This window comes from Labrus bergylta, chromosome 19, assembly GCF_963930695.1.
Source record: "Labrus bergylta chromosome 19, fLabBer1.1, whole genome shotgun sequence".
Classification (NCBI taxonomy): domain Eukaryota; kingdom Metazoa; phylum Chordata; class Actinopteri; order Labriformes; family Labridae; genus Labrus; species Labrus bergylta.
The window spans coordinates 4,688,384-4,712,402 of record NC_089213.1 but is presented as its reverse complement, the minus strand read 5'-3'; the positions used below and the strand labels follow the sequence as shown (position 1 = coordinate 4,712,402).

General features: G+C 40.1%; 3 protein-coding genes across 16 annotated transcripts in view; all 3 read left to right on the top strand.

The window, feature by feature from the left end:
• Positions 1-1,003, top strand: part of pleca (plectin a) — a 110,035-nt gene extending 109,032 nt beyond the window's left edge. For all 14 annotated transcript variants that reach the window (XM_065947854.1, XM_065947853.1, XM_065947862.1 and 11 more), the window contains one exon: positions 67-1,003. The gene's annotated coding sequence lies outside the window, so the exon portion shown is untranslated. The remainder of the gene's footprint in view (positions 1-66) is intronic.
• A 1,247-nt stretch (positions 1,004-2,250) lies between these two features.
• Positions 2,251-6,942, top strand: LOC114921208 (doublesex- and mab-3-related transcription factor B1-like). Its single transcript, XM_065948397.1, has 3 exons — positions 2,251-2,713; positions 6,196-6,443; positions 6,859-6,942. The coding sequence occupies exons 1-3, from the start codon at positions 2,251-2,253 to the stop codon at positions 6,940-6,942; spliced, it is 795 nt and encodes a 264-aa protein (XP_065804469.1).
• A 14,155-nt stretch (positions 6,943-21,097) lies between these two features.
• The window catches only part of eppk1 (epiplakin 1), a 39,516-nt gene continuing 36,594 nt past the window's right edge, over positions 21,098-24,019 (top strand). Inside the window, exon 1 of the mRNA XM_065947852.1 lies at positions 21,098-21,196. The gene's annotated coding sequence lies outside the window, so the exon portion shown is untranslated. The remainder of the gene's footprint in view (positions 21,197-24,019) is intronic.

Here is a 24,019-nt window from a genome sequence, read left to right as displayed (position 1 = left end):
ACAGACGAGGAAATGAGTCGTCTAGCATCATGTGATGTTAATCAGTGTTGAATTTGTCTGTTTCAGATATTGTCTACAGGCCAAGTCTTCTCCAGTGCTCTCCTCAGATGTCTTCCAACGGCCTGTGGCATCAATATGAACTCCACTGTAATCAATGATTTTATGCAACAGTACAGTAACACACTTGCTCATACACGTCTATGTTTCATCAGATTCCTTTAACAGTGAATCATTTTTAAACTTGTATCTAATCTTAAACTCATTTAAAGGCCTAAACCATGCTTTGTAAGTGCCTGCAATATACTCTTGAACCCTTCAGTGGTGTGTTGAGTATTAATAGATGGTGCAGTGGTTACACTGTAACCACACTGATGCATGAGCAATGCTAACCATAATGGTATGAGTACTGTGTTATCAGGTAAGCCTTTGTACAGCGACTGTACGTCACAATCGAACTTTAAAACAATAACTGTAAAAGCATTTCAGAGTCTACAGTGTGGTAGTCACACAGGGCTAAAGTGATCGGTCTGAATGTTTAATAGTTAAGATTGATGTTAGATGAACATTTTCCCTTCACAGATAATAATGTATGTACTGTACATTGATAACTATATGAAGCACTAATGCTAAAAGCCATGAATTAACATTTCTTTGAGAGAGATCTTTAAGCTTTGCCACCAGACCCAGTATTTGTATTTTTCACGACATATACTTGTTTTAATTTACAATTCTACTTTGTAAAGCAACACTTGCAATCTATATCACTTTATTTTCATACTCTATATTCTTGCTTTGCATGATTTACTAACATTTAAAAGGTGCGGAAATGAAATATTGTATCCATTAAAGCATTTGTTTTCCTATTGCGTTTGAAAAGGTTTGAAGGATGTATTTTAATGAGGGTTGCCAAGCCTTGGTTAAAATGGTGTATTTATAATAAAAGGGTGACAAGGAATTTTATTGCAACACCTTACGCTATGTAAATAAACATGGAAATAAAATATTCACTCTCAAAGTGTATTTATTAATTGATTGGCAAAACATGTTGGCTTCTAACGGAAGAAAATAGACTTTATATCAGATGATAGATGAATTGATATTAACATGGAAAACTGGTGTTGTTGCCTGTCCTTAGAGGTCACATATTCTCCTCCTTTTCAACCAGTTTAAATAAGTCTCAGAGCTCCCCAAAACATGTGTGAAGTTTCTTGTTCTAAATCCACTTTGATCCTGTATTTGATCATGCCTATAAACCCCTCTATTTCAGCCCTGTTTAGAACAGGCTGTTTCTGTGTCTGTACTTTTAAATGTAAATGAGTTGTGTATGACCACGCCCCCTCTCTGGAAGGGCTTGGTTGGTTGGCTTGGTCTTTCTCGCTCCATGACCTATTGTTTACAGTGAGAAGGTAGACTCAGAGGGCAGAACAAACACCTAGCTGGTGGAGTGTCACCCACCTGGGGGAGGGGTTACTGCCCTTTGTGATGTCATGAAGTGAAAATCTCTAAACGGCCTGTTTGAGCACACATTTTCTGAAAAGCGGAGCAGGCAAAAGACAGAGAGGATGGACTTTTCGCATCATTGGGGGGGTTTGTAGACAGAGTAGAGACAGATATTAGTATTGAGAAACATGAAGTGGATTTTGCATAATATGTGACCTTTAAAATCATAAATATTTTTTTTAAGTGGGCTTGTATGAGGTACTTATCAATATTGTATAAGTGTATCATGTGCAGTCAAAAAGAATCAACATGGATCCTGTTAGGAGAAGCCAGCTGGAGTTTCGCTGTAGAGAGGTCACAAGAAACACCCACTAAAGCGTTATGTGTAATACAACATGTCAGGTAAGTGTATGCTGCATCTGTGGATATTTCCATCCCTTTAATTCTGAAGTGTATTGACATTAAGACTTACGTTTTATACATTATAATGTCCTTATTGTATGAGAGTTAACAAAGGTTGTTATATCAAATATAGTGATTCACTTTTACTTACAGTAAACCTAGTTGATGTCTTAAAATGACTCCACCAGATATGACTTTGTATCACACTGAACTTTCTCATGTGAAAGTTTTCTGACCAAGCAGCACAGCAACTAAACTCAAGTCACTTCAGCTTTTGATTGGTCCCTCATTTGTATCTGGCAACGGGCCAGTAAATTATTCCCACACCTGGAAATGATACACTGTCATGCAAAGTTCAGTCGGGGTCACGAGTATGTATTTAATCGGGGGTGTCTACTTAAAGAGCAGATGTCTAAAGAACAGGTGTCTAAAGAGCAGATGTCTAAAGAGCAGATGTCTAAAGAGCAGATGTCAAGACAACCAAAATGCAGCCGGTGCAGACACCATGGCATCATTGTCCCGCAGAAGGGCCACACAAAGCTGTGCCCTTTGCTCAAATGTGACTGCTGGAAGTGCTGCTTGGTGGCGGAGAGAACAAGAATCCAGCGAGGACTGAAGAAAGTCAAAAACGGAGAGCAACATCCGCGCGTCGACTCAACTCTCAGCGTGAAGAAACCTGCAGCTAAGAAGACACCTTGTGCGGCCTCGGGCACATCTGGACATCTGTGCCCCACACCGGGAGGGGTCCCGGTCCTGGAGCGGGACACCAACAACAACCCCTCGACACCTCTGGATCTCCGGAGCAGACCTGCCGAGGGACGACAGAGTGTGGCCGGTTTGGAGAGCAGGAACGGGCTGCCTTTCGCTTCAGGTGAGGGAGAGTCGTGCACCCCTTTTAGTAAGTTGATTATTATCGAAACATATTTCTTCTGCATAAATACTGACCTTAAAGCAGCTCTGTTATCATAGTACTAAGGACTATGCATGTACAAATTAGGTTATTATGCAAGCGGAGCATGAGTTTGATCAAAACCATTTTAGTTTCTCAGGGTAATGTTCAGATTGTTTTTTTTTGCAAGTTAAATAATTGTGTTTTTAACAAACAAAGCAACTGAGATCATTCATATTACGTGATATTAGTTTAAAGCTTATTCATTTATTAGAAATTTAAAAAAATTAATTCTAATTTTTTTTTTTTTTGCGACACAAAAGAAAAAAAAGGGGGGAAACAGACAGTGATGTCATCACGGCCTATGATCGTGGGGTGAAGAAGAATACAGTCATACTTTTATACATAAAAACATACAGCTTAAAGTCTTTCACAAAGGAATAGACAGGAAATTCATAGAAATATTGAAATTGCAGAGAGACTTAAACAAGTAGGAAGATATTAAAATAGTTTATAAAATAGAGAAAACGTTTAATAAAATGAAATCAATCGGCTACAGTAGTAAATATTGGAATAAGACAAAGTAAATACCAGAGTTTAAACAATACAAACATTGTAAAGTTAAACCTACATTTAAAGCCAGATTAAAAAGGTTTTTTCATTGACTTTTCAAAATGCATTTCTCATTACTTTGGATAAAAAATACCAGTAGCGATACGTAAGAAAAATAGTACGTCAGTATTACTATAAATATTTACTTTAAAGATCAAAGATTTCTTAATAAGCTCTATTTTTTGTGTGTAAGTTATTTAATTAAGTTGTGTATTTCCATAAAAACGGATTCTAACCACATTAATAGTCTCAGGGTCTTAGATGTGGGGATTGGTTGCTTGGGGATTGGTGTTATGGTTACAATAAAAACATTTCAAGTTAAGATGGACATAAACCAATGAGAATTTTTTATAAACAAAACCATCAATTACTGAAGAAATTAAAGGCAAAGCGATAGACAGTCTACCTCCAGACGCCCCTATAACTAAAGTCTAACCTTTCCTTCCTAACGCCCCTATAACTAAAGTCTAACCTTTCCTTCCAGACGCCCCTATAACTAAAGTCTAACCTTTCCTTCCTAACGCCCCGATAACTAAAGTCTAACCTTTCCTTCCAGACGCCCCTATAACTAAAGTCTAACCTTTCCTTCCTAACGCCCCTATAACTAAAGTCTAACCTTTCCTTCCTAACGCCCCTATAACTAAAGTCTAACCTTTCCTTCCTAACGCCCCTATAACTAAAGTCTAACCTTTCCTTCCTAACGCCCCTATAACTAAAGTCTAACCTTTCCTTCCTAACGCCCCTATAACTAAAGTCTAACCTTTCCTTCCAGACGCCCCTATAACTAAAGTCTAACCTTTCCTTCCTAACGCCCCTATAACTAAAGTCTAACCGTTCTTCCAGACGCTCCTATAACTAAAGTCTAACCTTTCCTATAACTAAAGTCTAACCTTTCCTTCCTAACGCTCCTATAACTAAAGTCTAACCGTTCCTATAACTAAAGTCTAACCTTTCCTTCCTAACGCCCCTATAACTAAAGTCTAACCTTTCCTTCCTAACGCCCCTATAACTAAAGTCTAACCTTTCTTCCAGACGCTCCTATAACTAAAGTCTAACCGTTCATCCAGACGCCCCTATAACTAAAGTCTAACCTTTCCTTCCTAACGCTCCTATAACTAAAGTCTAACCTTTCTTCCAGACGCTCCTATAACTAAAGTCTAACCGTTCTTCCAGACGCTCCTATAACTAAAGTCTAACCTTTCCTTCCTAACGCCCCTATAACTAAAGTCTAACCGTTCTTCCAGACGCTCCTATAACTAAAGTCTAACCTTTCCTATAACTAAAGTCTAACCTTTCCTTCCTAACGCCCCTATAACTAAAGTCTAACCTTTCCTTCCTAACGCCCCTATAACTAAAGTCTAACCTTTCTTCCAGACGCTCCTATAACTAAAGTCTAACCGTTCATCCAGACGCCCCTATAACTAAAGTCTAACCTTTCCTTCCTAACGCTCCTATAACTAAAGTCTAACCTTTCTTCCAGACGCTCCTATAACTAAAGTCTAACCGTTCTTCCAGACGCTCCTATAACTAAAGTCTAACCGTTCATCCAGACGCCCCTATAACTAAAGTCTAACCTTTCCTTCCTAACGCCCCTATAACTAAAGTCTAACCTTTCTTCCAGACGCTCCTATAACTAAAGTCTAACCTTTCCTTCCTAACGCCCCTATAACTAAAGTCTAACCTTTCCTTCCTAACGCCCCTATAACTAAAGTCTAACCTTTCCTTCCTAACGCCCCTATAACTAAAGTCTAACCTTTCCTTCCTAACGCCCCTATAACTAAAGTCTAACCTTTCCTTCCTAACGCCCCTATAACTAAAGTCTAACCTTTCCTTCCAGACGCCCCTATAACTAAAGTCTAACCTTTCCTTCCTAACGCCCCTATAACTAAAGTCTAACCGTTCTTCCAGACGCTCCTATAACTAAAGTCTAACCTTTCCTATAACTAAAGTCTAACCTTTCCTTCCTAACGCTCCTATAACTAAAGTCTAACCGTTCCTATAACTAAAGTCTAACCTTTCCTTCCTAACGCCCCTATAACTAAAGTCTAACCTTTCCTTCCTAACGCCCCTATAACTAAAGTCTAACCTTTCCTTCCAGACGCTCCTATAACTAAAGTCTAACCTTTCCTATAACTAAAGTCTAACCTTTCCTTCCTAACGCCCCTATAACTAAAGTCTAACCTTTCCTTCCTAACGCCCCTATAACTAAAGTCTAACCTTTCTTCCAGACGCTCCTATAACTAAAGTCTAACCGTTCATCCAGACGCCCCTATAACTAAAGTCTAACCTTTCCTTCCTAACGCTCCTATAACTAAAGTCTAACCTTTCTTCCAGACGCTCCTATAACTAAAGTCTAACCGTTCTTCCAGACGCTCCTATAACTAAAGTCTAACCTTTCCTTCCTAACGCCCCTATAACTAAAGTCTAACCGTTCTTCCAGACGCTCCTATAACTAAAGTCTAACCTTTCCTATAACTAAAGTCTAACCTTTCCTTCCTAACGCCCCTATAACTAAAGTCTAACCTTTCCTTCCTAACGCCCCTATAACTAAAGTCTAACCTTTCTTCCAGACGCTCCTATAACTAAAGTCTAACCGTTCATCCAGACGCCCCTATAACTAAAGTCTAACCTTTCCTTCCTAACGCTCCTATAACTAAAGTCTAACCTTTCTTCCAGACGCTCCTATAACTAAAGTCTAACCGTTCTTCCAGACGCTCCTATAACTAAAGTCTAACCGTTCATCCAGACGCCCCTATAACTAAAGTCTAACCTTTCCTTCCTAACGCCCCTATAACTAAAGTCTAACCTTTCTTCCAGACGCTCCTATAACTAAAGTCTAACCGTTCTTCCAGACGCTCCTAACTTTGGTGGATTTGACCAGCCTCCTCCACCTCTGCCTTTAATCCACTTTCCGTTTTGGATGCCTGGTCATTACTCCGGCAGCTACGCCCTGTGTCCAAACTTCATGCTCAACATGCCGTGGTTGCCACCTGTGCCTCCGGGGCTTTACGACGACGCCCTCTGTGGACCCCTGATGTTCCCCCATTTCCAGCCAGGTGCTCTGTATAACCCGCCTCCGCCTGAGCCTGGACCTCCTGCTGTAAGTGTTCGCTCTCCTTCACTTCAGGCTACTTAAACCTAAACTTCTACTATAACTTTGTAAACATATAGAGGGATAGAGAGCAGGGAATGACATGATGGAAAGAAACCAAAGGTTAGGAATCGAACCCTTGTTGCCTGCTTGAAGGACTACAGCCTCCGTACATGGGGCGTGCTCATACTAACCACTAGGCTACCTGCGCCACACCATATGGATTTTTATTATTAATTGACTTGACAGCAAAAATAGGTCCACAAACAAAATGTACCCACAGCAGCACTTACAAAGCAGCCCAAATCAGACCTGGCAACCCAGACCGTAATGTGTGTACACGATGTTTTGACTTCTTAGTCGTGTTATGAACGACGAGGAGGTCAAAAAAATAATATCTGTCCCGTGTTTGTTCAGTTGTCAGGATTGCAGGACATCCTTCACCCGTCAGCCAGCTCTGCTCCAAGAGGCCCTCCAGGAGGTCAAACTCACTGAGACTCTTCGATGAAAGGAGGATAAGAAAGGTAGCAAGGAGAGTATAAACGTTCATGTTCGCAGTCAAGTTCAGATTTTCATGCCTCTCTCATTGTGTTTGTTTATACTGAAAAATCTGTTATGCTATGTAATGTTATGGGTTGTTCTTTTTGTACCTAAACATAAACATAAATAAAATGTTCTTTTGAAGAAGCAATAACAATTCATTTTGCTTTCTTTGTTTGTGTTATTTTTTTGTCAAAACATTTAATGACTATTTGATCAGTTAAATGGGAAATCGACTTGAGCTTGTACATTTATTTTCTAGTCTTCTGACTACTCAAAGCTCTTTTACAGCGCAGGTCACACCTACACATTCACACACTGATGACAGAGGCTGCTGTGTAAAGACCATCAGAAGTAATCTCATTCACACGCCATCGACAAGGCAGCGGGAGCAACTTGGAGTGAAGTGTTTTGCCTAAGGGCACATCGGATATGTTGCTGCAGGAGCTGGGGATTGAACCCTCGACCTTCCGGTTAATTGAGCAACAGCCACCCCACTAGTTAGCGGTGTAGTCAATCCAATATTTATTGTTTTGAAATTTAATTTAATATCAAATCTCATTGGTACTAACCTTCTCAGTCTGCTTATAGAGAAATTAACAGAACAATAAAGACTGCATTACAACTATCGAGGCATTAAAGTGTGAATAACTTTTATTTGTTATATTTTGTACTGTTTGTCTGAGATGAAAAGGTAAAACACTTCAGAAATACTTCAAGTGGGCTTAAACTTTTATTCCTCTTTGACTTTAGAGGAGAAGAAGTTTAAAGTGGCAGTTGAACTAAACCTTCTACTGGTATTATCCATAACAAAGAGAAAGCAGCAGGGTATCTGGAGGACACTTCAGTACAAATCAAAGGTTTACGTTTTTCTTTTTGGTCATTTTGGTGCTTTTAAAGATTTTGCACTTTGTAATAACGTCCACCAGGGGGAGCTGCCTCACTTTCAGTTCCTGCCCCCTCAGTTTTGGGATTATTATTATTGGGGGTTTTTTTTTCAGTCTGTGCTCAAAGGAGATGTTGCACATTAGATGTTAACACAGCTATGGACAGCATAATCCAAATACTGTTAGACTTCTACATGACATAGACCACACACACGACCACCGCCGTCCTCATTCATGCACGGCCTGCTCACAAGGAAGTGTGGACAACAGTGAGGAATACAAAGGAGAAATCCTTCCTGCATCTTATCCCATCTCCCTCTCTCCCATTTTTCTTAACAGTGAGTAAGATCTTTCACCCGCTCTTTTGTAAAGCGCCTCGAGATAACACTTGTTATGAATTGGCACTATACAAAGAATGACGGATATATTGACATAAGGCATGGCAAGTTTATTTAGCACCATTCAGACACTTGGCAGAGTGCATCACAGGTACAAAGAGCACCCAGTTCTGCTGAATGCTTACACCATTTACACAAACAAGACATGTGTGCAGGATCAAAAATGTACAAGTACATGTACACACAAGCAGAACAATAAAAGTGTGACATCTGTGTTGCTGCTTATCTTATGTTTGCTGCCATTTATATGTCTGTAGTTGCAGTTTTTATGTCTGTTTAAGAGTGTCGTTGTATCATCTGTGTGTGTTATTTCCTAAAAGCCTGACGAGGGACGACGACCGCAAATGAACCCTGACTAGAAGAAGTCCTATATATGTTGCATTGGTTGCACTTTAACTAGATGCAACAATGCCTACATGTATTGTCCCTGACAAATAAACGGATAAATAAATAAACATACTGTAACACCAAAAATGAGTCTGCAGCCTGGGGCCTCATTTTTTGAATGCAGGATCTTAAACAGTTGTGGAGTACATTTTACAGTGTTGATCAGTAGTAATTTATTATGTTTAAGAGATCTTAATACCTGTCTGTATTCTTTAGCAGACGACTCTGTTCACCCATCTGACCCTGTGCTCATTTATTGTTGTTCACTGATATTTATCACCCGAGTGTCAGAGCTTTATAAAGACTAACAGGAGGAGGTGAACAGCAGCAACACAGCTCTACTCGTTCCTCTCCACGCTGGTGGGATTTTTCATCAGAAGGATTCCTGTTAACATCAGCAACTTCAAAGAGTTCACAAAGTGCAGTGAGCAAGAGGTGAGGAGTGTGTGTGTGTGTGTGTGTGTGTGTGTTCCTGTGAACTGCCTCATTGTGTGATCCTCTGAATTCCTGAGAACACTTTGGCAAAAAGGAATCACATCCCCCCTCCTTCTTTCTCTTTGTCTTACTTCCTGTCTTTATCGCTGCAGAGTTCATGGTTTGTAACCAAAGAGAACATCTTTGTTTGTTTGTTTTAGCAGACTCTGTCACCATAATCTGGATCTGGGACCAGACTCTGTCACCATGATCTGGATCTGGGACCAGACTCTGTCACCATAATCTGGATCTGGGACCAGACTCTGTCACCATGATCTGGATCTGGGACCAGACTCTGTCACCATGATCTGGATCTGGGACCAGACTCTGTCACCATGATCTGGAGCTCTCACTCTAAAAGGCCACAGCAAGTGGTGTGTGACAATACATTGTAAAGTATGAGAACACAATGAGCTGCTTCCTGCCTTTTTGATGACTGTTGTTCGTTTGTGTACTAGCTAACACTTCATGCTACCATCTTCTTTTAGGCACACTGAAGCTTTGAGCTAAATGCTAACACCAGTATGCTAAAATGCACGGTGCTTGCATGCCTATAATCTTCAGGAATTTGTCCTTGAACACAGGTTAGCATGCTCCACAGACTTCATGCACAGTGGATATGAATTCTATGTTTAAGATATTTTTGCCTTTATTAGATAGGACAGCTGAGAGACAGGAAATGTTGGGAGGAGAGAGTAGGGGGACGACACGCAGCAAAGGGCCGAGCTAATACTTAGCCTTGTCTCTAGTTGGGCCTTTGAGTATAGAGGCATGCGATAACCAGTCGAAGACTGTATAAAAACATGGACGTCAACCATTGGTTTCTGAAAGGCTGTTTTGGAAGTCCGTCCATGGTGGTTACCGTATTGGAAATGCCGACTCCATCAAACTTTTGTACAACTTAACACAAAGCAAAGAGCCTTCACTTACAACGCGACCACATGCAGTCAGATCTGGACAAACTTGTCCCATTAGCAGTGTGAAAAATGAAGGGCAAAGACCATCATTCTGCCAAATATAGACCAGATGTTAGAGTATAGGCACAGCTGGTACAGAACAGCAAACTTGATCCTTTCAAAATAAAATAAAAATGGTTAGCAGTCTGTTCGTGAGATTTCCTTCTTACTTGTCAAACATTTGGTTAGAGTGCTGCTGATCATCTCGATGTTAAGATGAAGAAAAGAACAGAAGCTTATTTTGGAGGACACCAACAAAATAAAAACTCCAATCAATCAGCACAAACTTCAAACAGCGTAAAGAAGTCATCGCTGGTCACCACAGAATGAGCTCAGCAGTGATAACGCTTTCGAAAACAATATGAACCTCTTTGTTGGAAGCATCAACACCCCCCTCGCCTGCCTCGACTCACACCCTCAGGTATAAGAGGATCTCTGTCATTGCTGACAGGAGCTGTTTTCAGTTTGTGAGGGAGGAGAACGCAAAGGCAGCATTCACTGGATGGGTTTGAAATCAGCGACACAGCCTTAAGAAATCCTCACTCCCTTATTGAAATAGCAACACAAACAATGGAAAATTCACTCAAACACAAGCACAGATTTCAACCACGCCTAACATACTTCACTTAGACTTAAGTTGTAATATGTTTTATATAAAAACACAGAGCAGCACTGAGGCTCTGGAGATTGGGAGTTTTAATCTTTAAACTGTTATCACCTTTTCTACCTGGCAGTCTGCTTTTGTTTGTGTACAGTTTTTTGTGCTGCATGACTCCAGAATTATTTTTAATAGACAGTAATGACAATTGTAGAGACAGGTGCCTCATATTTTCTGTAACACAAAAGCAGTTCTGAGGAAATTCATAGCGTTCCTTGGGGAGGGCATTCCAAGTCTGTTGTGAAACGTTGTAACTGGAAGTAGATATGCTGCTTAGAGGGAACTGTTTTCTATTCAAGCGAGGCCTCAGGCTTCTGTGATTCTCCAAATATTTGGCAGAAATCTTCACTTCTTTATCTCTGCAAAGGTTGAGCAATGAGTCCACACTGAGCTGATGTCAGCCCATGATGTACAAAAAGAACAGGATCTGGATACTTAAGACTTAAGTTTAAGGTTCTGTGTTTGTACAATGCTCAGTGATTACAGAGACTTTCACTTCTATGATAACCTCTGTCATACTTAGTTAAAAAGTCTGCATAGGGGCTAACATAGAGCCTGTGCCCCCCCCCCCCCCCCCCCAACATTTCCTGTTTCTAAAAATAAAGGCAAGAATAACCCGAAAATATCTTAAGATAAAAGTATGCATCAATGTGATTATGTGCAATGAAAAAAAGTGTGGCTCCTCTTTAATCTGCACCTCATCTCTACTGATAACTGAATTTGAATATAGCGCTGATTCATAAAAATGTTATCTGTAGACACTTCATAAAAGAAGAGGTCTAAACTGTGCTCTTTGTTAAAATGCAGTTAAAAGTCAGACTTCATATAAGTCCTGAGGTCACTCACTGGTTAAAGATCATCCTATTTGAGCTCCCAGTTTGAAATGTTGGCTGTCACCATCCTGAGAGGTCAAATTCAGTGACTTTAACAAGCTGAGGTAAAACCCAGCAGCCAGCTAGCAGCACTCACCAGTTAAAATAAAAAGATTAATTATTTATTTTCTGCTGTAAAGTTTGGTTATTAAATATTGTGGTTCAAAGTGGCCATTTGAGGAACTGCAGTTTGTATGTTTAGTTCTTCAACCCTGGAGGTTACTGCTGGTTAAAACAAAGTTCACTTTTTTTTTTTTCTAAACAGTTGTGGGCTAAGGGCATTAGTTGGCAGAAACATTACTCAAGTTGAGTCAAGTACTGCAAAGTGTGTGAGCCATAAAACAAGCCTACCTGCTGTGCAGGTCAAATGCCACAACAATTATACTTCAATAGCATGCATGACTTTACCAGATGACAAACCAAAATGACTTGGCATTTTACCAAAACTCTTAAAAATGACCTCTTAGAGACACACCTAAAACTGGGCGCAGCATGTTAACAAAATGCAAATCTGAGAGTGAGGGGAAATCTCCGCCCTGCTCACGATGTGCTGGTAGAGAAATCTGCTGAAGTGTGAAATGTAATGCTTTTCATTTCACTGAAAGTTACAAGAATGTTCAAACACACTTCCCCGTTTTCTCTTTGGACACGAGTTAATGAAGCTGTAAGTGCACAGATGATGCCTCTGACCCAAAGATAACAGATTTGTGTGTCTCTGCTTTTCATCGGGCCATCGGTGCATGTTTTCATATTTGCAAAAAAGCGATTCTTGTGAAATGTTTTTTATGCACACTTTCTAAAAAAAGCTCCAAGTTTATTGACCAGTTTTTCATCTCTGCACTGGAGACAAGTTACCATTAGAAAATATGTTTCAGTATAGTCTGTTGTGAAACGTTGTAACTGGAAGTAGATATGCTGCTTAGAGGGAACTGTTTTCTATTCAAGCGAGGCCTGAAGCTTCTGTGATTCTCCAAATATTTGTCAGAAATCTTCACTTCTTTATCTCTGCAAAGGTTGAGCAATGAATCCACACTGCTAACATTTCCTGCTTCTAAAAATAAAGGCAATGACCCGAAAATATCTTAAGATAAAAGTATGCATCAATATGATTATGTGCAATGAAGAAAAGTGTGGCTCCTCTTTAATCTGCACCTCATCTCTACTGATGGATTCATCATAACTGAATTTGAATAAAGCGCTGATTCATAAAAATGTTATCTGTAGACACTTCATAAAAGAAGAGGTCTAAACCGCGCTCTGTTAAAATGCAGTTAAAAGTCAGACTTCATATAAGAGTGATCAGAGCCACCTGGAGGTCACCCACTGGTTAAAGATCATCCTATTTGAGCTCCCAGTTTGAAATGTTGGCTGTCACCATCCTGAGAGGTCAAATTCAGTGACTTTAACAAGCTGAGGTAAAACCCAGCAGCCAGCTAGCAGCACTCACCAGTTATCTATTTATTTATTTAGACGACCTTCCACCTGTTTCTTGTGTAACTTTTAACCTGGTTAAAATAAAAAGATTAATTATTTCTTTCTTTCTGCTGTAAAGTTTGGTTATTAAATATTGTGGTCCATGGGGATGGACTTGCTTTAGGAGCCATCCTCAAGTGGCCATTTGAGGAACTTATTAGTTTTTATGTTTTTTTTTCTTCAACCCTGGAGGTTACTGCTGGTTAAAACAGAGTCCACTTCTTTTTTTCTAAACAGTTGTGGGCTAAGGGCATTAGTTGGCAGAAACATTACTCAAGTTGAGTCAAGTACTGCAACGTGTGTGAGCCATAAAACAGGCCTACAGGCTGTGCAGATCAAATGCCACAACAATTATACTTCAATAGCATGCATGACTTTACCAGATTACAGACCAATATGACTTGACATTTTACCAAAACTCTTAAAAATGACCTTTTAGAGACACACCTAAAACTGGGCGCAGCATGTTAACAAAATGCAAATCTGAGAGTGAGGGGAAATCTCCGCCCTGCTCACGACGTGCTGGTAGAGAAATCTGCTGAAGTGTGAAATTTAATGCTTTTCATTTCACTGAAAGTTACAAGAAGGTTCAAACACATTTCCCCGTTTTCTCTTTGGACACGAGTTAATGAAGCTGTAAGTGCACAGATGATGCCTCTGACCCAAAGATAACAGATTTGTGTGTCTCTGCTTTCCATCATTTTCATATTTGCTTGAAAGATTCTCGTGAAATTCATTTAAAAGAGAAAATAATCTCCTCAGAATTATTTTTATCTTTTGTTGGCAGGAATGAGTGATGTCAGGAGATCACACAGTTATGAAAGATGTGTGTGAAATCTTTTTTATGCACACTTTCTAAAACGATCTGCAAGTTTATTGACCGTTTTTTCATCTCTGCACTGGAGACAAGTTACCATTAGAAAATATGTTTCAGTATAATCTAGTTTGAAGCATCTTTCCCACTTTCTCTGCTGAAAAATGACACCTCATTATCTGATTGACCACATGAAATCTAACACACTCTTGATTTAGATCATTTTCTTTTATATTTAGCATGTACAAAAGTTCTTTTGGTTTCTTGAGTTTTTTTTTTTTAAACCCAAGAACATTTTCCACTCAGTAAACACACTTGAAAAGCTTGTCATGGCAGATTGAAAAAGAAAGTAAGAGTGATGATTAATGAAAGCGATAAAGGAGACGCAGCAGCTTCTTCCACAGAACCGATAAGATATGTGAGATCTCTGCAGAACAATAGGACGCCTGCATGCCAAAGAAGACACACCTCAAACTGTATGCTGGACACTTCTCTGCAGATAAACAATCATCAAAGGTTTTGAATCTATAAAATGTCATCTGTCAGAACATTCAACTCAATATATGAGTCATAACTCCACATTACTGGTGAAATATATTGGGAATAGATTTTAATCTGCACAATGATCAGAGTACATTTTCTTTGGGATGTATTTGCAGATGAAATGTAAATGTGAAGATGTTCTGTATTCTGTGAGTTTTTAAAGTTATGCAATAAAAAAAAATAGAGAAGTAGATTCAAATAGTTAATAATGTGGTTGGTACGTAGATATGGAATAAATGTTAAGGGGTTATTTCAATAAGAACTTATGATAAGACGTGTCTGCTTTGGTCTTAAAAACTTAGACTGGCGACACACTTGACCAAATAATCTAAGTGTGAGGTCTTAATGTGATTATTTTACTGCCCCTGATCGAGTCATATCCTCCCCCTCTAACTGTAAATCTCTCCGACTGACGACCTACAATAGCCAATAAGAGCGAGCAGACTGGAAAGTGTCACCAGCCGAATGTTGCCGCCTTCAACAACTCACCTCCAGCTTGCACTACGAAGTGTAAAAGCCGCACCTATATCGTTTAATCATCCAGAATTTCACTTAGGGTCCCTGCGCTGCTCTTTCACCTTGAAGTCATTCTGCATATATACGTAGCTTAGCATTAGTCATGTCTTCTTCTGTCTTTCATCATAAGCTAAAGGGATAGCATGGGTCACATTTGAACCAGGAGTAAAGTGTAGAGTCTGTACAAAATGTACAAAGCTGAAAAGTTGACGTTGTTTTCACCGTTCAAAAAACAACCACCACTTTGAGGTTTGCTAACTTTGCCAACTTGTTCGCAAAGTCAGCCGGAAGAAGGTCCAGTGGTAACAAGCACAATCAAGGCATAAAGCCACATTTATCCATCATTAAATCGATTCTCCTTCGGTGTTTGAATACTTGGACAAGGACAGAAGTCCATTAAAATGTCCACATCGAGCTGTAATTGTATAACTGAACTTGACTGTGTATGTAAACGTTGTGACATACTTTATTAATCCCCGAGGGGAAACTCTGGTCCTACACTCTGTCATTGAGAAACATGCTTCTCACACAGGCTTGAATCACACACATGCACAAACAGGAGCTGTGGACATGCATTAGTGGAGAGCTGTCGGAGGTTCGACTTTACACATCAGGATACAGTCAGGTATTTCAAGTTATTATGGTAATCCTCCGGTAACTGCAGGTTGTTTCTGCTGGAGTCGTGTACCAATGTAAAATCATTTAGGTTTTTGTATCAGTAGTGCCTTTGCATACGTCCTTTAGACCTTTAAGATGAATGTTTTGCATAGCTTCTATTGTTCCTGGGGTTGTATCACTCGACCTGTCAGATGACCTTTGGGTCTGTGTATATGTGGAGGTGTGTCCAGTCACATGTTCATGTCTGATGATTATAATAATAATACATTTGTTTTATAAAGCGCTTTTCTAAATACTAAAAGACGTTAAAACAACCAAAAACAAAAAACAAAACAAGAACGACGAGGACAGTACAACGAAGGAGTAATGTAAGAGGGGGTGGGAGTTAGTGGTTGTAGGCAGTGTTGAAGAGATGAGTTTTTAGGAATTTCTTGAAGGAAGTGAGTGAGGTGGAGTCTCTAATGTTTTTTGGGAGTGAGTTCCAGAGGGTAGGAGCTGCAATGGAGAAGGCCCTGTCCCCCCAGGACTGATATTTAGCCCTGCAGGGGTGATTCAATTCAATTTAATTGCAGCAGCTTCTGGTGTGCGGACTGTTAGTTCTGACATGCATTCCTCCTCTGTTGAGCTCTTCTGACATGTGTGGTTAAGCAGTGTTTAAACAGCTCGGTGTCAGCGTGCTCAGCCGGTACAAAAGCTGTCAGGACTTTTGTTCTCTGTTGCTGATGTGTGTGAGGAGGCGTCTGGGCGTGCCTGAGATAAGACATACTGATAAAAACCTGTCCAGTGTGCTCCAGGAATGCAGAACAAACCACATGTTGTTTAAAGATACGCTGCCCTGATTAAAGCCACGGATGATTTCAACACCTGGCTGCTAATGAGTGTTTCTATAAGGATCAATCCTGTAAATCCTTCAGACGTGGCTAACTATTAACTAAAGCAACAAAGACAGTGTGGGACGGGAGAAGGTTTGAGCAGGATTTTGCTCTTGGATCTATGAAATGTGTGCATTAATATTGATTTTTTAGAATACGTAACACTCAGTGCTGGTGTTAACAGTGATACCTATCGATACGTGCTACCAAGCGGCTCTGTGCATGACTGGGAGCAGGGTTATTCATCTATCCAGATACACTTCCTCTGAAATCCTAAAAACATGTTTTACATATTATCAGTGTTCTGTGTAATAATAATAATATCTAACAACAAATCAGAAGTGTTTAGCAGAGAAAAATGTGCATACAGTCGTGAAAATTATCCTTTATCTTTTAAAGCAACCAAATCATCTAGTTTGAGGAATAACAAACATGATGAGAGCGTCGGATCTAAAGCTGCAGCTGCTGAGAGTTTTGATAGCAATCAAAGTGCTTCACTAACAAACAGGACGCTCATTAGGTGACGCATAAGAAACCCAAACATTAGTCCGGACACACCAAGACAGTACAAACTTACAACAAAAAGCAGGAGGAGGGAAAATGTAAAAAAAAAAAAACAGAAAGAAGAGTAAAAATGGTTAAAACAAATCAAATTAAAATAAGAAAGGAGTCGTTTTGAATGCAAACATATAGAAAAAATCCATTCATTATCTATACCGCTTTTCCTGTTCGGGGCCGGGGGGTGTCTAGAGCCAATCACAGGGGCAATTTAGAGTCACCAGTTTACCTAACGAGAATGTCTTTGGACTGTGGGAGGATGCCGGAGTACCTGGAGTACATGCAGTCACACAGAGAGGCTCCTGTCTGATGATTTAGAAAAATATTCAGTGAAAATATAGATGAAAAAAAAGCAACAGAAGGGAGAGACTAATTTTTGAGTTTCCTTTTCATGTTGTCAGATCTGGACCTGTCGTCACTTGTTCAAGAGTTGAGTTTAGGGTTCAGGATTAGAGTCATCATTTGGATAAAGTTTACACAAGGTTTAGAGAGCTCAGGTAAGAAAGTATTTAGTCAATAAAGTCTTTATGATTATGATCGATGTTAACAAATAAAAAACCTGTAATCTTCTTCTTTAGAAAGGCGGACAGAGACTAATGAGGGGAGGTATTCAGGGGCTCTGTGAGCAGAGCGAGGCGTGGTGCCAAGTAGAGCAGACAATGGCAACGGTATAAAAAAAAACATTCCTGGCTCGGTGCAGGAGTCGATGGCAGCCTGGGAACAAAGTGAGCAATATTCTGCAGAAGATTTGACAATGAGGAGAGCCAAAAGGAAGAAATGTTGTGGTCATAAGTGGGCGACGAAAGATTTATGACGATGGTGGTGTGCAGAAAAGTGGCATGGAAGGAGTGACTTTTATTATACTCACTTGTTTCAGTCATTATTCTTTGACTTGAAATGTAAAATACACAGTGTACACACAGAGAGGCATTCAGATGTATAAAAGTATTACAGGAACACTTTCCCCAGCAGATATTCATCCCACTTCTCCTTTAAAGGTCACATAAAATACACTTCACCATGTTTCTCTAACACTAATATGTGTCCCTAGTCTGTCTAAAAATAACCCAATGATGAGAAAAGTCCATCCTCTCTGTCTTTTACCTGCTCCACTTTTCAGAAAATGTGTGCTCAAACAGGCCGTTCGGAGATTTTCCCTTCATGACATCACAAAGGGCAGTAGCCCCTCCCCCAGGTGGGTGACACTCCCACAGCTAGGTGTTTGTTCTGCCCTCTGAGTCTGCCTTCTCACCGTAAACGATAGGACATGGAGAGAGAAAGCCAGAGCCGACCCAAGCCCTTCCAGAGAGGGGGCGTGGTCAGACACAGCTGATTTACATTTAAAGATACAGACACAGAAACAGCCTGTTCTGAGCAGGGCTGCTAAAAATAATGCATGCTGTAGGCATGCTTAATTACAGGATCAGAGTTATGTTCTCTGAGCTTATTGACTTCAAAGGCTACAATTTACCTTATCAGTCCGTATGACACACACTTTTATAATTATTTATGTAGCTTCTAGTCGGATCTGTTCTTGCTGCTTCTGAAATTAAAGAGACAAAACGAACACAGACTCAGCAGACAACTCTTTAACATGAGTCTTGTTCTGCTCGAGATCTCTGCTAGCTTTTCCTCTCGACTATTAGTTTGCTAAATGGTGCCAAGTATTTAGCTCATGGTGCATTCAAATTTGTATCTGCAACTAATATACTGAGTACAGTCTAAGACCTGCCTTTAACATATGAACTTGCACAAATAATAAAAACTGAAGAAAAGTTAACACAGGCTGGCTTTTTCTCACAAATCACTCCACTGTCACCCTGAATGATGTGAGTCTGTTTCCTGACAAAGATACAGCTACAGGAAATGTATTATGTTTATTTAAACTGGTAAATGGACTTGAACTTGTAGAGTTCTTTTCTAGTCTTCTGACTACTCAAAGCGCTTTTACAACGCAGGTCACATCGACACATTCACACACTGATGGTTGAGGCTGATATGTAAAGTGACCATCTGTATAGTGACTAATCCCATTCCTTCACATTCATATGTTGTAAGTGTCTTGCCCAAGGACACATCGTACATGTTGCTGCAGGAGCTGGGATGGAACACCCGACCTTCCAGTTGAAGGACAACCGACCCTACCAACTGAGCCGCCCCGGGGACACGTGCAGTGAAATACAAAGTAGATGCCATGCGTACAGGTTTATAGCCGTGGATAATTTCCACCCCGTGTCCCTGGTTAGGCTTTTAGGATTAAAAACAGAATCATTAGACTTTACAGAAATAGTGATTCTTAGAGGATGTGAAGCGCAGTGAAATATGATGATTCATGCTGACTGGTGTAGGTTGACATTTGTTAAAAAAAAAAAAAAAACACAAAATTGGCTTCAGTTCATCATCTGCGCACAAATCAATCAGCGCTGTCTACCTCCAAATGTTTGTCCTCAAATTAAACATTTTGACGATGCCAGATGTTGACAGGTTTTGTCACTTCTTTGTTTTGTATTTTTGTTTTATAAGATTTATTTTTATGCCTTTATTGTTGAGACAGCACAGTGGATAGAGCCGGAAATCAGGAAGCACAGGTCGGACCCGAACCCTGAGGACCACGACCTCCGTACATGGGGCGCTCACTCCAGCCACTACGATATCGCTGCCCCATGGTTGTGTCACTTTTAAAGAATGACTCTTCCTGGTTCCAGGGAATGCAGAGGTGTGAACCTGTAACTACATGCAACCAAAACTTTCCCCCATCTTGCAGTTTTAATCTGTCCTTCCCTTGTCCTCACCTTTTGGCGACCACACCTGGCTTTAACTGACAGACGCTGAGTTTGATGATTATGATTGAGAAATTTGAAGCAGCAGGTTACAGAGTTTGTCACAGGTGAAGTCATCACCTGGAAGTCAAGTACACACTGGCATGATTGAGTTTCACATTGTTTAATCATCCAAATTTCTGCCACACCGGCTGATTAAATCATTTGACTGACATTGGGCGCACTCGTAAGTATTTCTCAGGAAACCAAAAACAATTATCACATTCCTCTAGTTCTTTTTTCATTGAAGTGTTATAAACAAAGGTTCTTCTGATGCTTATGAAGGAAAGTTATATTTTCTGTTGGAAAAATGAACGAAGCCTGTTTTTGCAAAATGTTGCACGACCAATAAAAACCTAAACATTTGATTTTCACTCATGATTCAGGAGAGGTCATAAAAATCTAAGCGCTATCTTCAACTTGAAAATAATTTTAATTTTCATCCAAATTGAAGCTCTTAAACTGTAGAATTAGTTTATATAGGATCAATTTTTAAATTTATAAACCTTTACAACTCAAAACTTTTCTTAAACTTGACGTCAGTTTTTTTTAAAAGGTGTTAACACCTGTTCTGGTTTCACCTGAAACAAATGTTCTCATAAGTGTTTCCACCTGCACAGACGTGGTTGAGCAACGTTAGGCGTCATGATTTTAAGTGATTAATGTCTTTGTGTGTCCTGTTACTGTTACAAGTAACAGGTGTTTTCTGATCAGGTTGTCTGTTTAGTGATGCAATTGATTTTGTTAAAAGTAGATGAAGTCCAGATCCCCCTCCTCTTCCCCCTCCTCCCAGCTGAGGCTTTAAGTCTCTTGCAATTTGATCAGACTTGAGAACCTACCAAACCTGAGGCAAGTTCACACACAAAGACAAAGTCTCAGGGTATCCGGCTCTGCTTGTTACAACCTGGTTGGAAAGATAAGGAAGATAACAACTGCAGCGTGGCTCACTAACTGTATGTTCCCTGTAAAAAATACATTTACTGCACATCAATAAAAGACAAAGAGGGTCAATACAATACTGTTAATATATCATAAGGGAATCTGGCTGAACTTCTGCTCACTGACAGTACAGTAAGAAAAGCTCAATTATCATGCAGGTATTGTTTAAGAGCACAATGGACACGCTCGGAGGAAGTCTGCAGGAATTTCTGGCATCCTGAGTTCAGTGCCGAGAGTTCCCCGCCTGTTACTCCCCTCTCAGTCTGAGGAGAGGAGGCTGTTCCTGTTCGAAAGGGGCCGGGCTAAACCGCTGGACCTTTCTGTATATCTGACCAGTCAGCACAGAGGATTACTTCTGAGATGTTTGGAGCACCTCAGATGTCTCCCATGCCAGCTGAGACTGACCGCTAACAGAGCGGGACTTTCCACAAACGTCAGGTAAGAGCAGATTTTCCTCTAGTGTTGTGATTTTAAACTCAAAATATTTCTTGGTATTGTGCCCACAAGATAAAGAAAGTGCATGTCTCTTTTAAAGAATTATTTCCTACACGTTAAATCTAGACTGAACCCATATTGAAACTTTCCTCGCTGTGCTGTGAAAGTGTTATAAAAGTGAAGTGAAGAAATAACATGAGTATCCTGCCAACAGCCCTCTGACAAAAAGGGAAAGCAAACATTCCTCGCTGATTACCTTTGACCACAGCAGCTGTTAATATAAAGTTTGGGTAAAAGTAGGCCTCTGTGTTTTGACAGGTCTGAACATAGTGTCTATATCCCCGTGCTGTTGACACATGAGAATCCTGCATTTTTCCATATGTAGAGTAACTATTATGCAACATCAATTGATGTGATGCATTGCCTCATTCACACCTGTTGTTGTCTTTATTGCTTGGGTAGGGTCAGGAATGCAGAGCGGTGATAAAGACTTGAGTTTCATGGATGTGATGTGATGCAATGCGCCATAATGTGTGTCTAATGAATGTATAGTAGGCGAGTTAATTGCGTCCCCAGTGTCTTTTCCTTCTAGTCACACAGGTAGCTGGTTTACCAGGGTTCTCAGCAAAAATGATGTCAGAGTGATTTTGACAGATTCTTGGCTCAGTGATAGTTAGAAGTCACATAACTCACTCAGACAGGTGCCTTCAACACATGTCCAAGTCCTGCAGGAAACTTACACTTTTCTTGCAGTAAATCAATTTTAAAGGAGACAGTTTGATTTTGTTTTACGCTCGTTAATGTCAAATGTTTGGGCACATGTGGCTTAGTGGTTGGTGCGCTCGCCCCATGTGCGGAGGCTGTGGTCCTCCAGGCGGGCAGCCCAGGTTCTGATTCAACTTCCCCCAGTTCCCCACTCTCTCTCTCCCTGATTTTCTGACTCTCTCCACTCTCCTATCTCTAAAATAAAGGCATGTCAAATCTTAAAGACGCTGAATTATCTGTGTAGGTGTTAATTATATGAAATGTTTGACACTGAGGCAATAATTAGTGGTGATGTTGTGATCTGCTTTTTATTAAGAGATATGTCTTGTATTATGATGCATGTATGAAATATATGTCAATGGGTGCATCCAATCAATAAATAAAAACATCACTCAAATCTAGTTTTAAGCTACATTTAAATATGACCTGAAATTACACATTTCTGAGAATGCACAAATAAGTGAAGACGTTAATCATGTAAGGGATGATGTATTGAGTTACTTTGGATTCTGCAGAAATGTATTAAGTTGTAGCTAGGTGTTTAAGGGCGCGGTCTCACTGGCCATCCGTAACGTGCCCAAGCATGCTTCAACCCTAAAGTCCAGTTCGTTTGGCCAGTGTGACCGCTCTGTATCGTGCTCAGGCACGGTACACTTCCTTGACTTTGGCACACTTCGGGGGGGTGTGCTTCGGCACGGAACACTTCATGCACGAGCACAAGCACGCAGGTACACAACGCTGACAACCTTCATTAAGGAGAAATCCAGAGTTTCATGGCTGTATCTGACTAACATGACACAATATAAGACACAAAGTAGTTGTCATGTTCTCTGTGTTGTTCTCTGATGTGCGGGCGCGGACTCGGCCGCGCATCTATTTTATTTTTTTATTTATTTATGGTTGTGTCTTATTAAAATGGCTTAAAATAAGCTGCAAATCTCATAATCCATTCTAAATTCTAAACAATGCGGACCTTTTTTTTTTTTTTTTTTTAAAGAAATGCAACTATGAACATAAGAAGTCACTTTTTCTCAAATATGAAGACCAAAGCTGTCGTTAAAAAGAGCTGTTGAAGAGTGTTGCTTTAATGCCTGACTATCTCTCCTGTCGGGCACGGCTGTGAATTTGACTAAAGATTCATCAGTGAAGCTAAAGTATGCGTGTGCTCAGTGCAGTTGATGCATTTGCCTTTTACAGCATGATAAGTAAACTCAAAAGATGTAATAAATGCAAAGTGACTGTTTGTAACATCCTTCAAACAACTCAAACATCGATCAGCAAACTAAGCACTCAGCAGGCAGAGGTATTGCAGCGCTGCAGAAAGTGAGTTTGTGTGACTCATCCTGTTGCATCTCAGAGACGTTATGCTGAACTTTGACATAGAGACCTCGCAGGTAATGACTTGCAAATAGTGAAAACAGTACACACCTTTTGTCCAATGGGATTAACTGAGATCATTAATGATAACAGAAAACTATTTTTTAACAATATGGTGCTTAAAAGCTATTGTTGTGTTTTATTTTTGTATTTAAAGCAGTGTGGCAAGAAGAAATGACAAACTAGTGTACATTATAACATACAGACAAAAGCCTCGTCTTTAATCTGTATTTACCCTCACAGTCGGGCTTTCACAATGAGCAAGTTTGTGAGCTTCACGGCCCGGTTTCCATTCACACCCCTTTTCCAGAGAGTGATTACATTCACTCCTAGTGCTGGAAATGACATCACCCTAACATTAAACACAGTGATCAACTGTATGGGTGGAAAAAAACACAGGTTTCTAAAAGAAAAAAACCTGTATTCACAAGTCTCAAGTGTCCTGATTGCTTGATCGTTATTCCCTCAGGTCCAATGTGCATTGGCACTTCTAGGGTCTGTTCGGGAGCTCAGATAAAATTCAGGTGGTCCCTTCGTCACTGTTATAATATTCTATATTATGCTAATTAATAAAATCACACCAGGATGCTCTGCTACCTTAGTTAGCTAATGCTAAACGTCAAAGGACAAACATAATGTCATGCAAGCAGCAGTTATGTTATTCAGGGGTCTCTTCCCAGCCAC

Bases quoted from the DNA above. Each gene is read 5' to 3' on its own strand.
- LOC114921208 (XM_065948397.1), top strand. From the start codon at position 2,251: ATGTCTAAAGAACAGGTGTCTAAAGAGCAGATGTCTAAAGAGCAGATG. The intron at 2,714-6,195 runs GTGAGGGAGAGT...CCGTTCTTCCAG, and splicing joins CGGGCTGCCTTTCGCTTCAG to ACGCTCCTAACTTTGGTGGA. The intron at 6,444-6,858 runs GTAAGTGTTCGC...TTCAGTTGTCAG, and splicing joins CTGAGCCTGGACCTCCTGCT to GATTGCAGGACATCCTTCAC.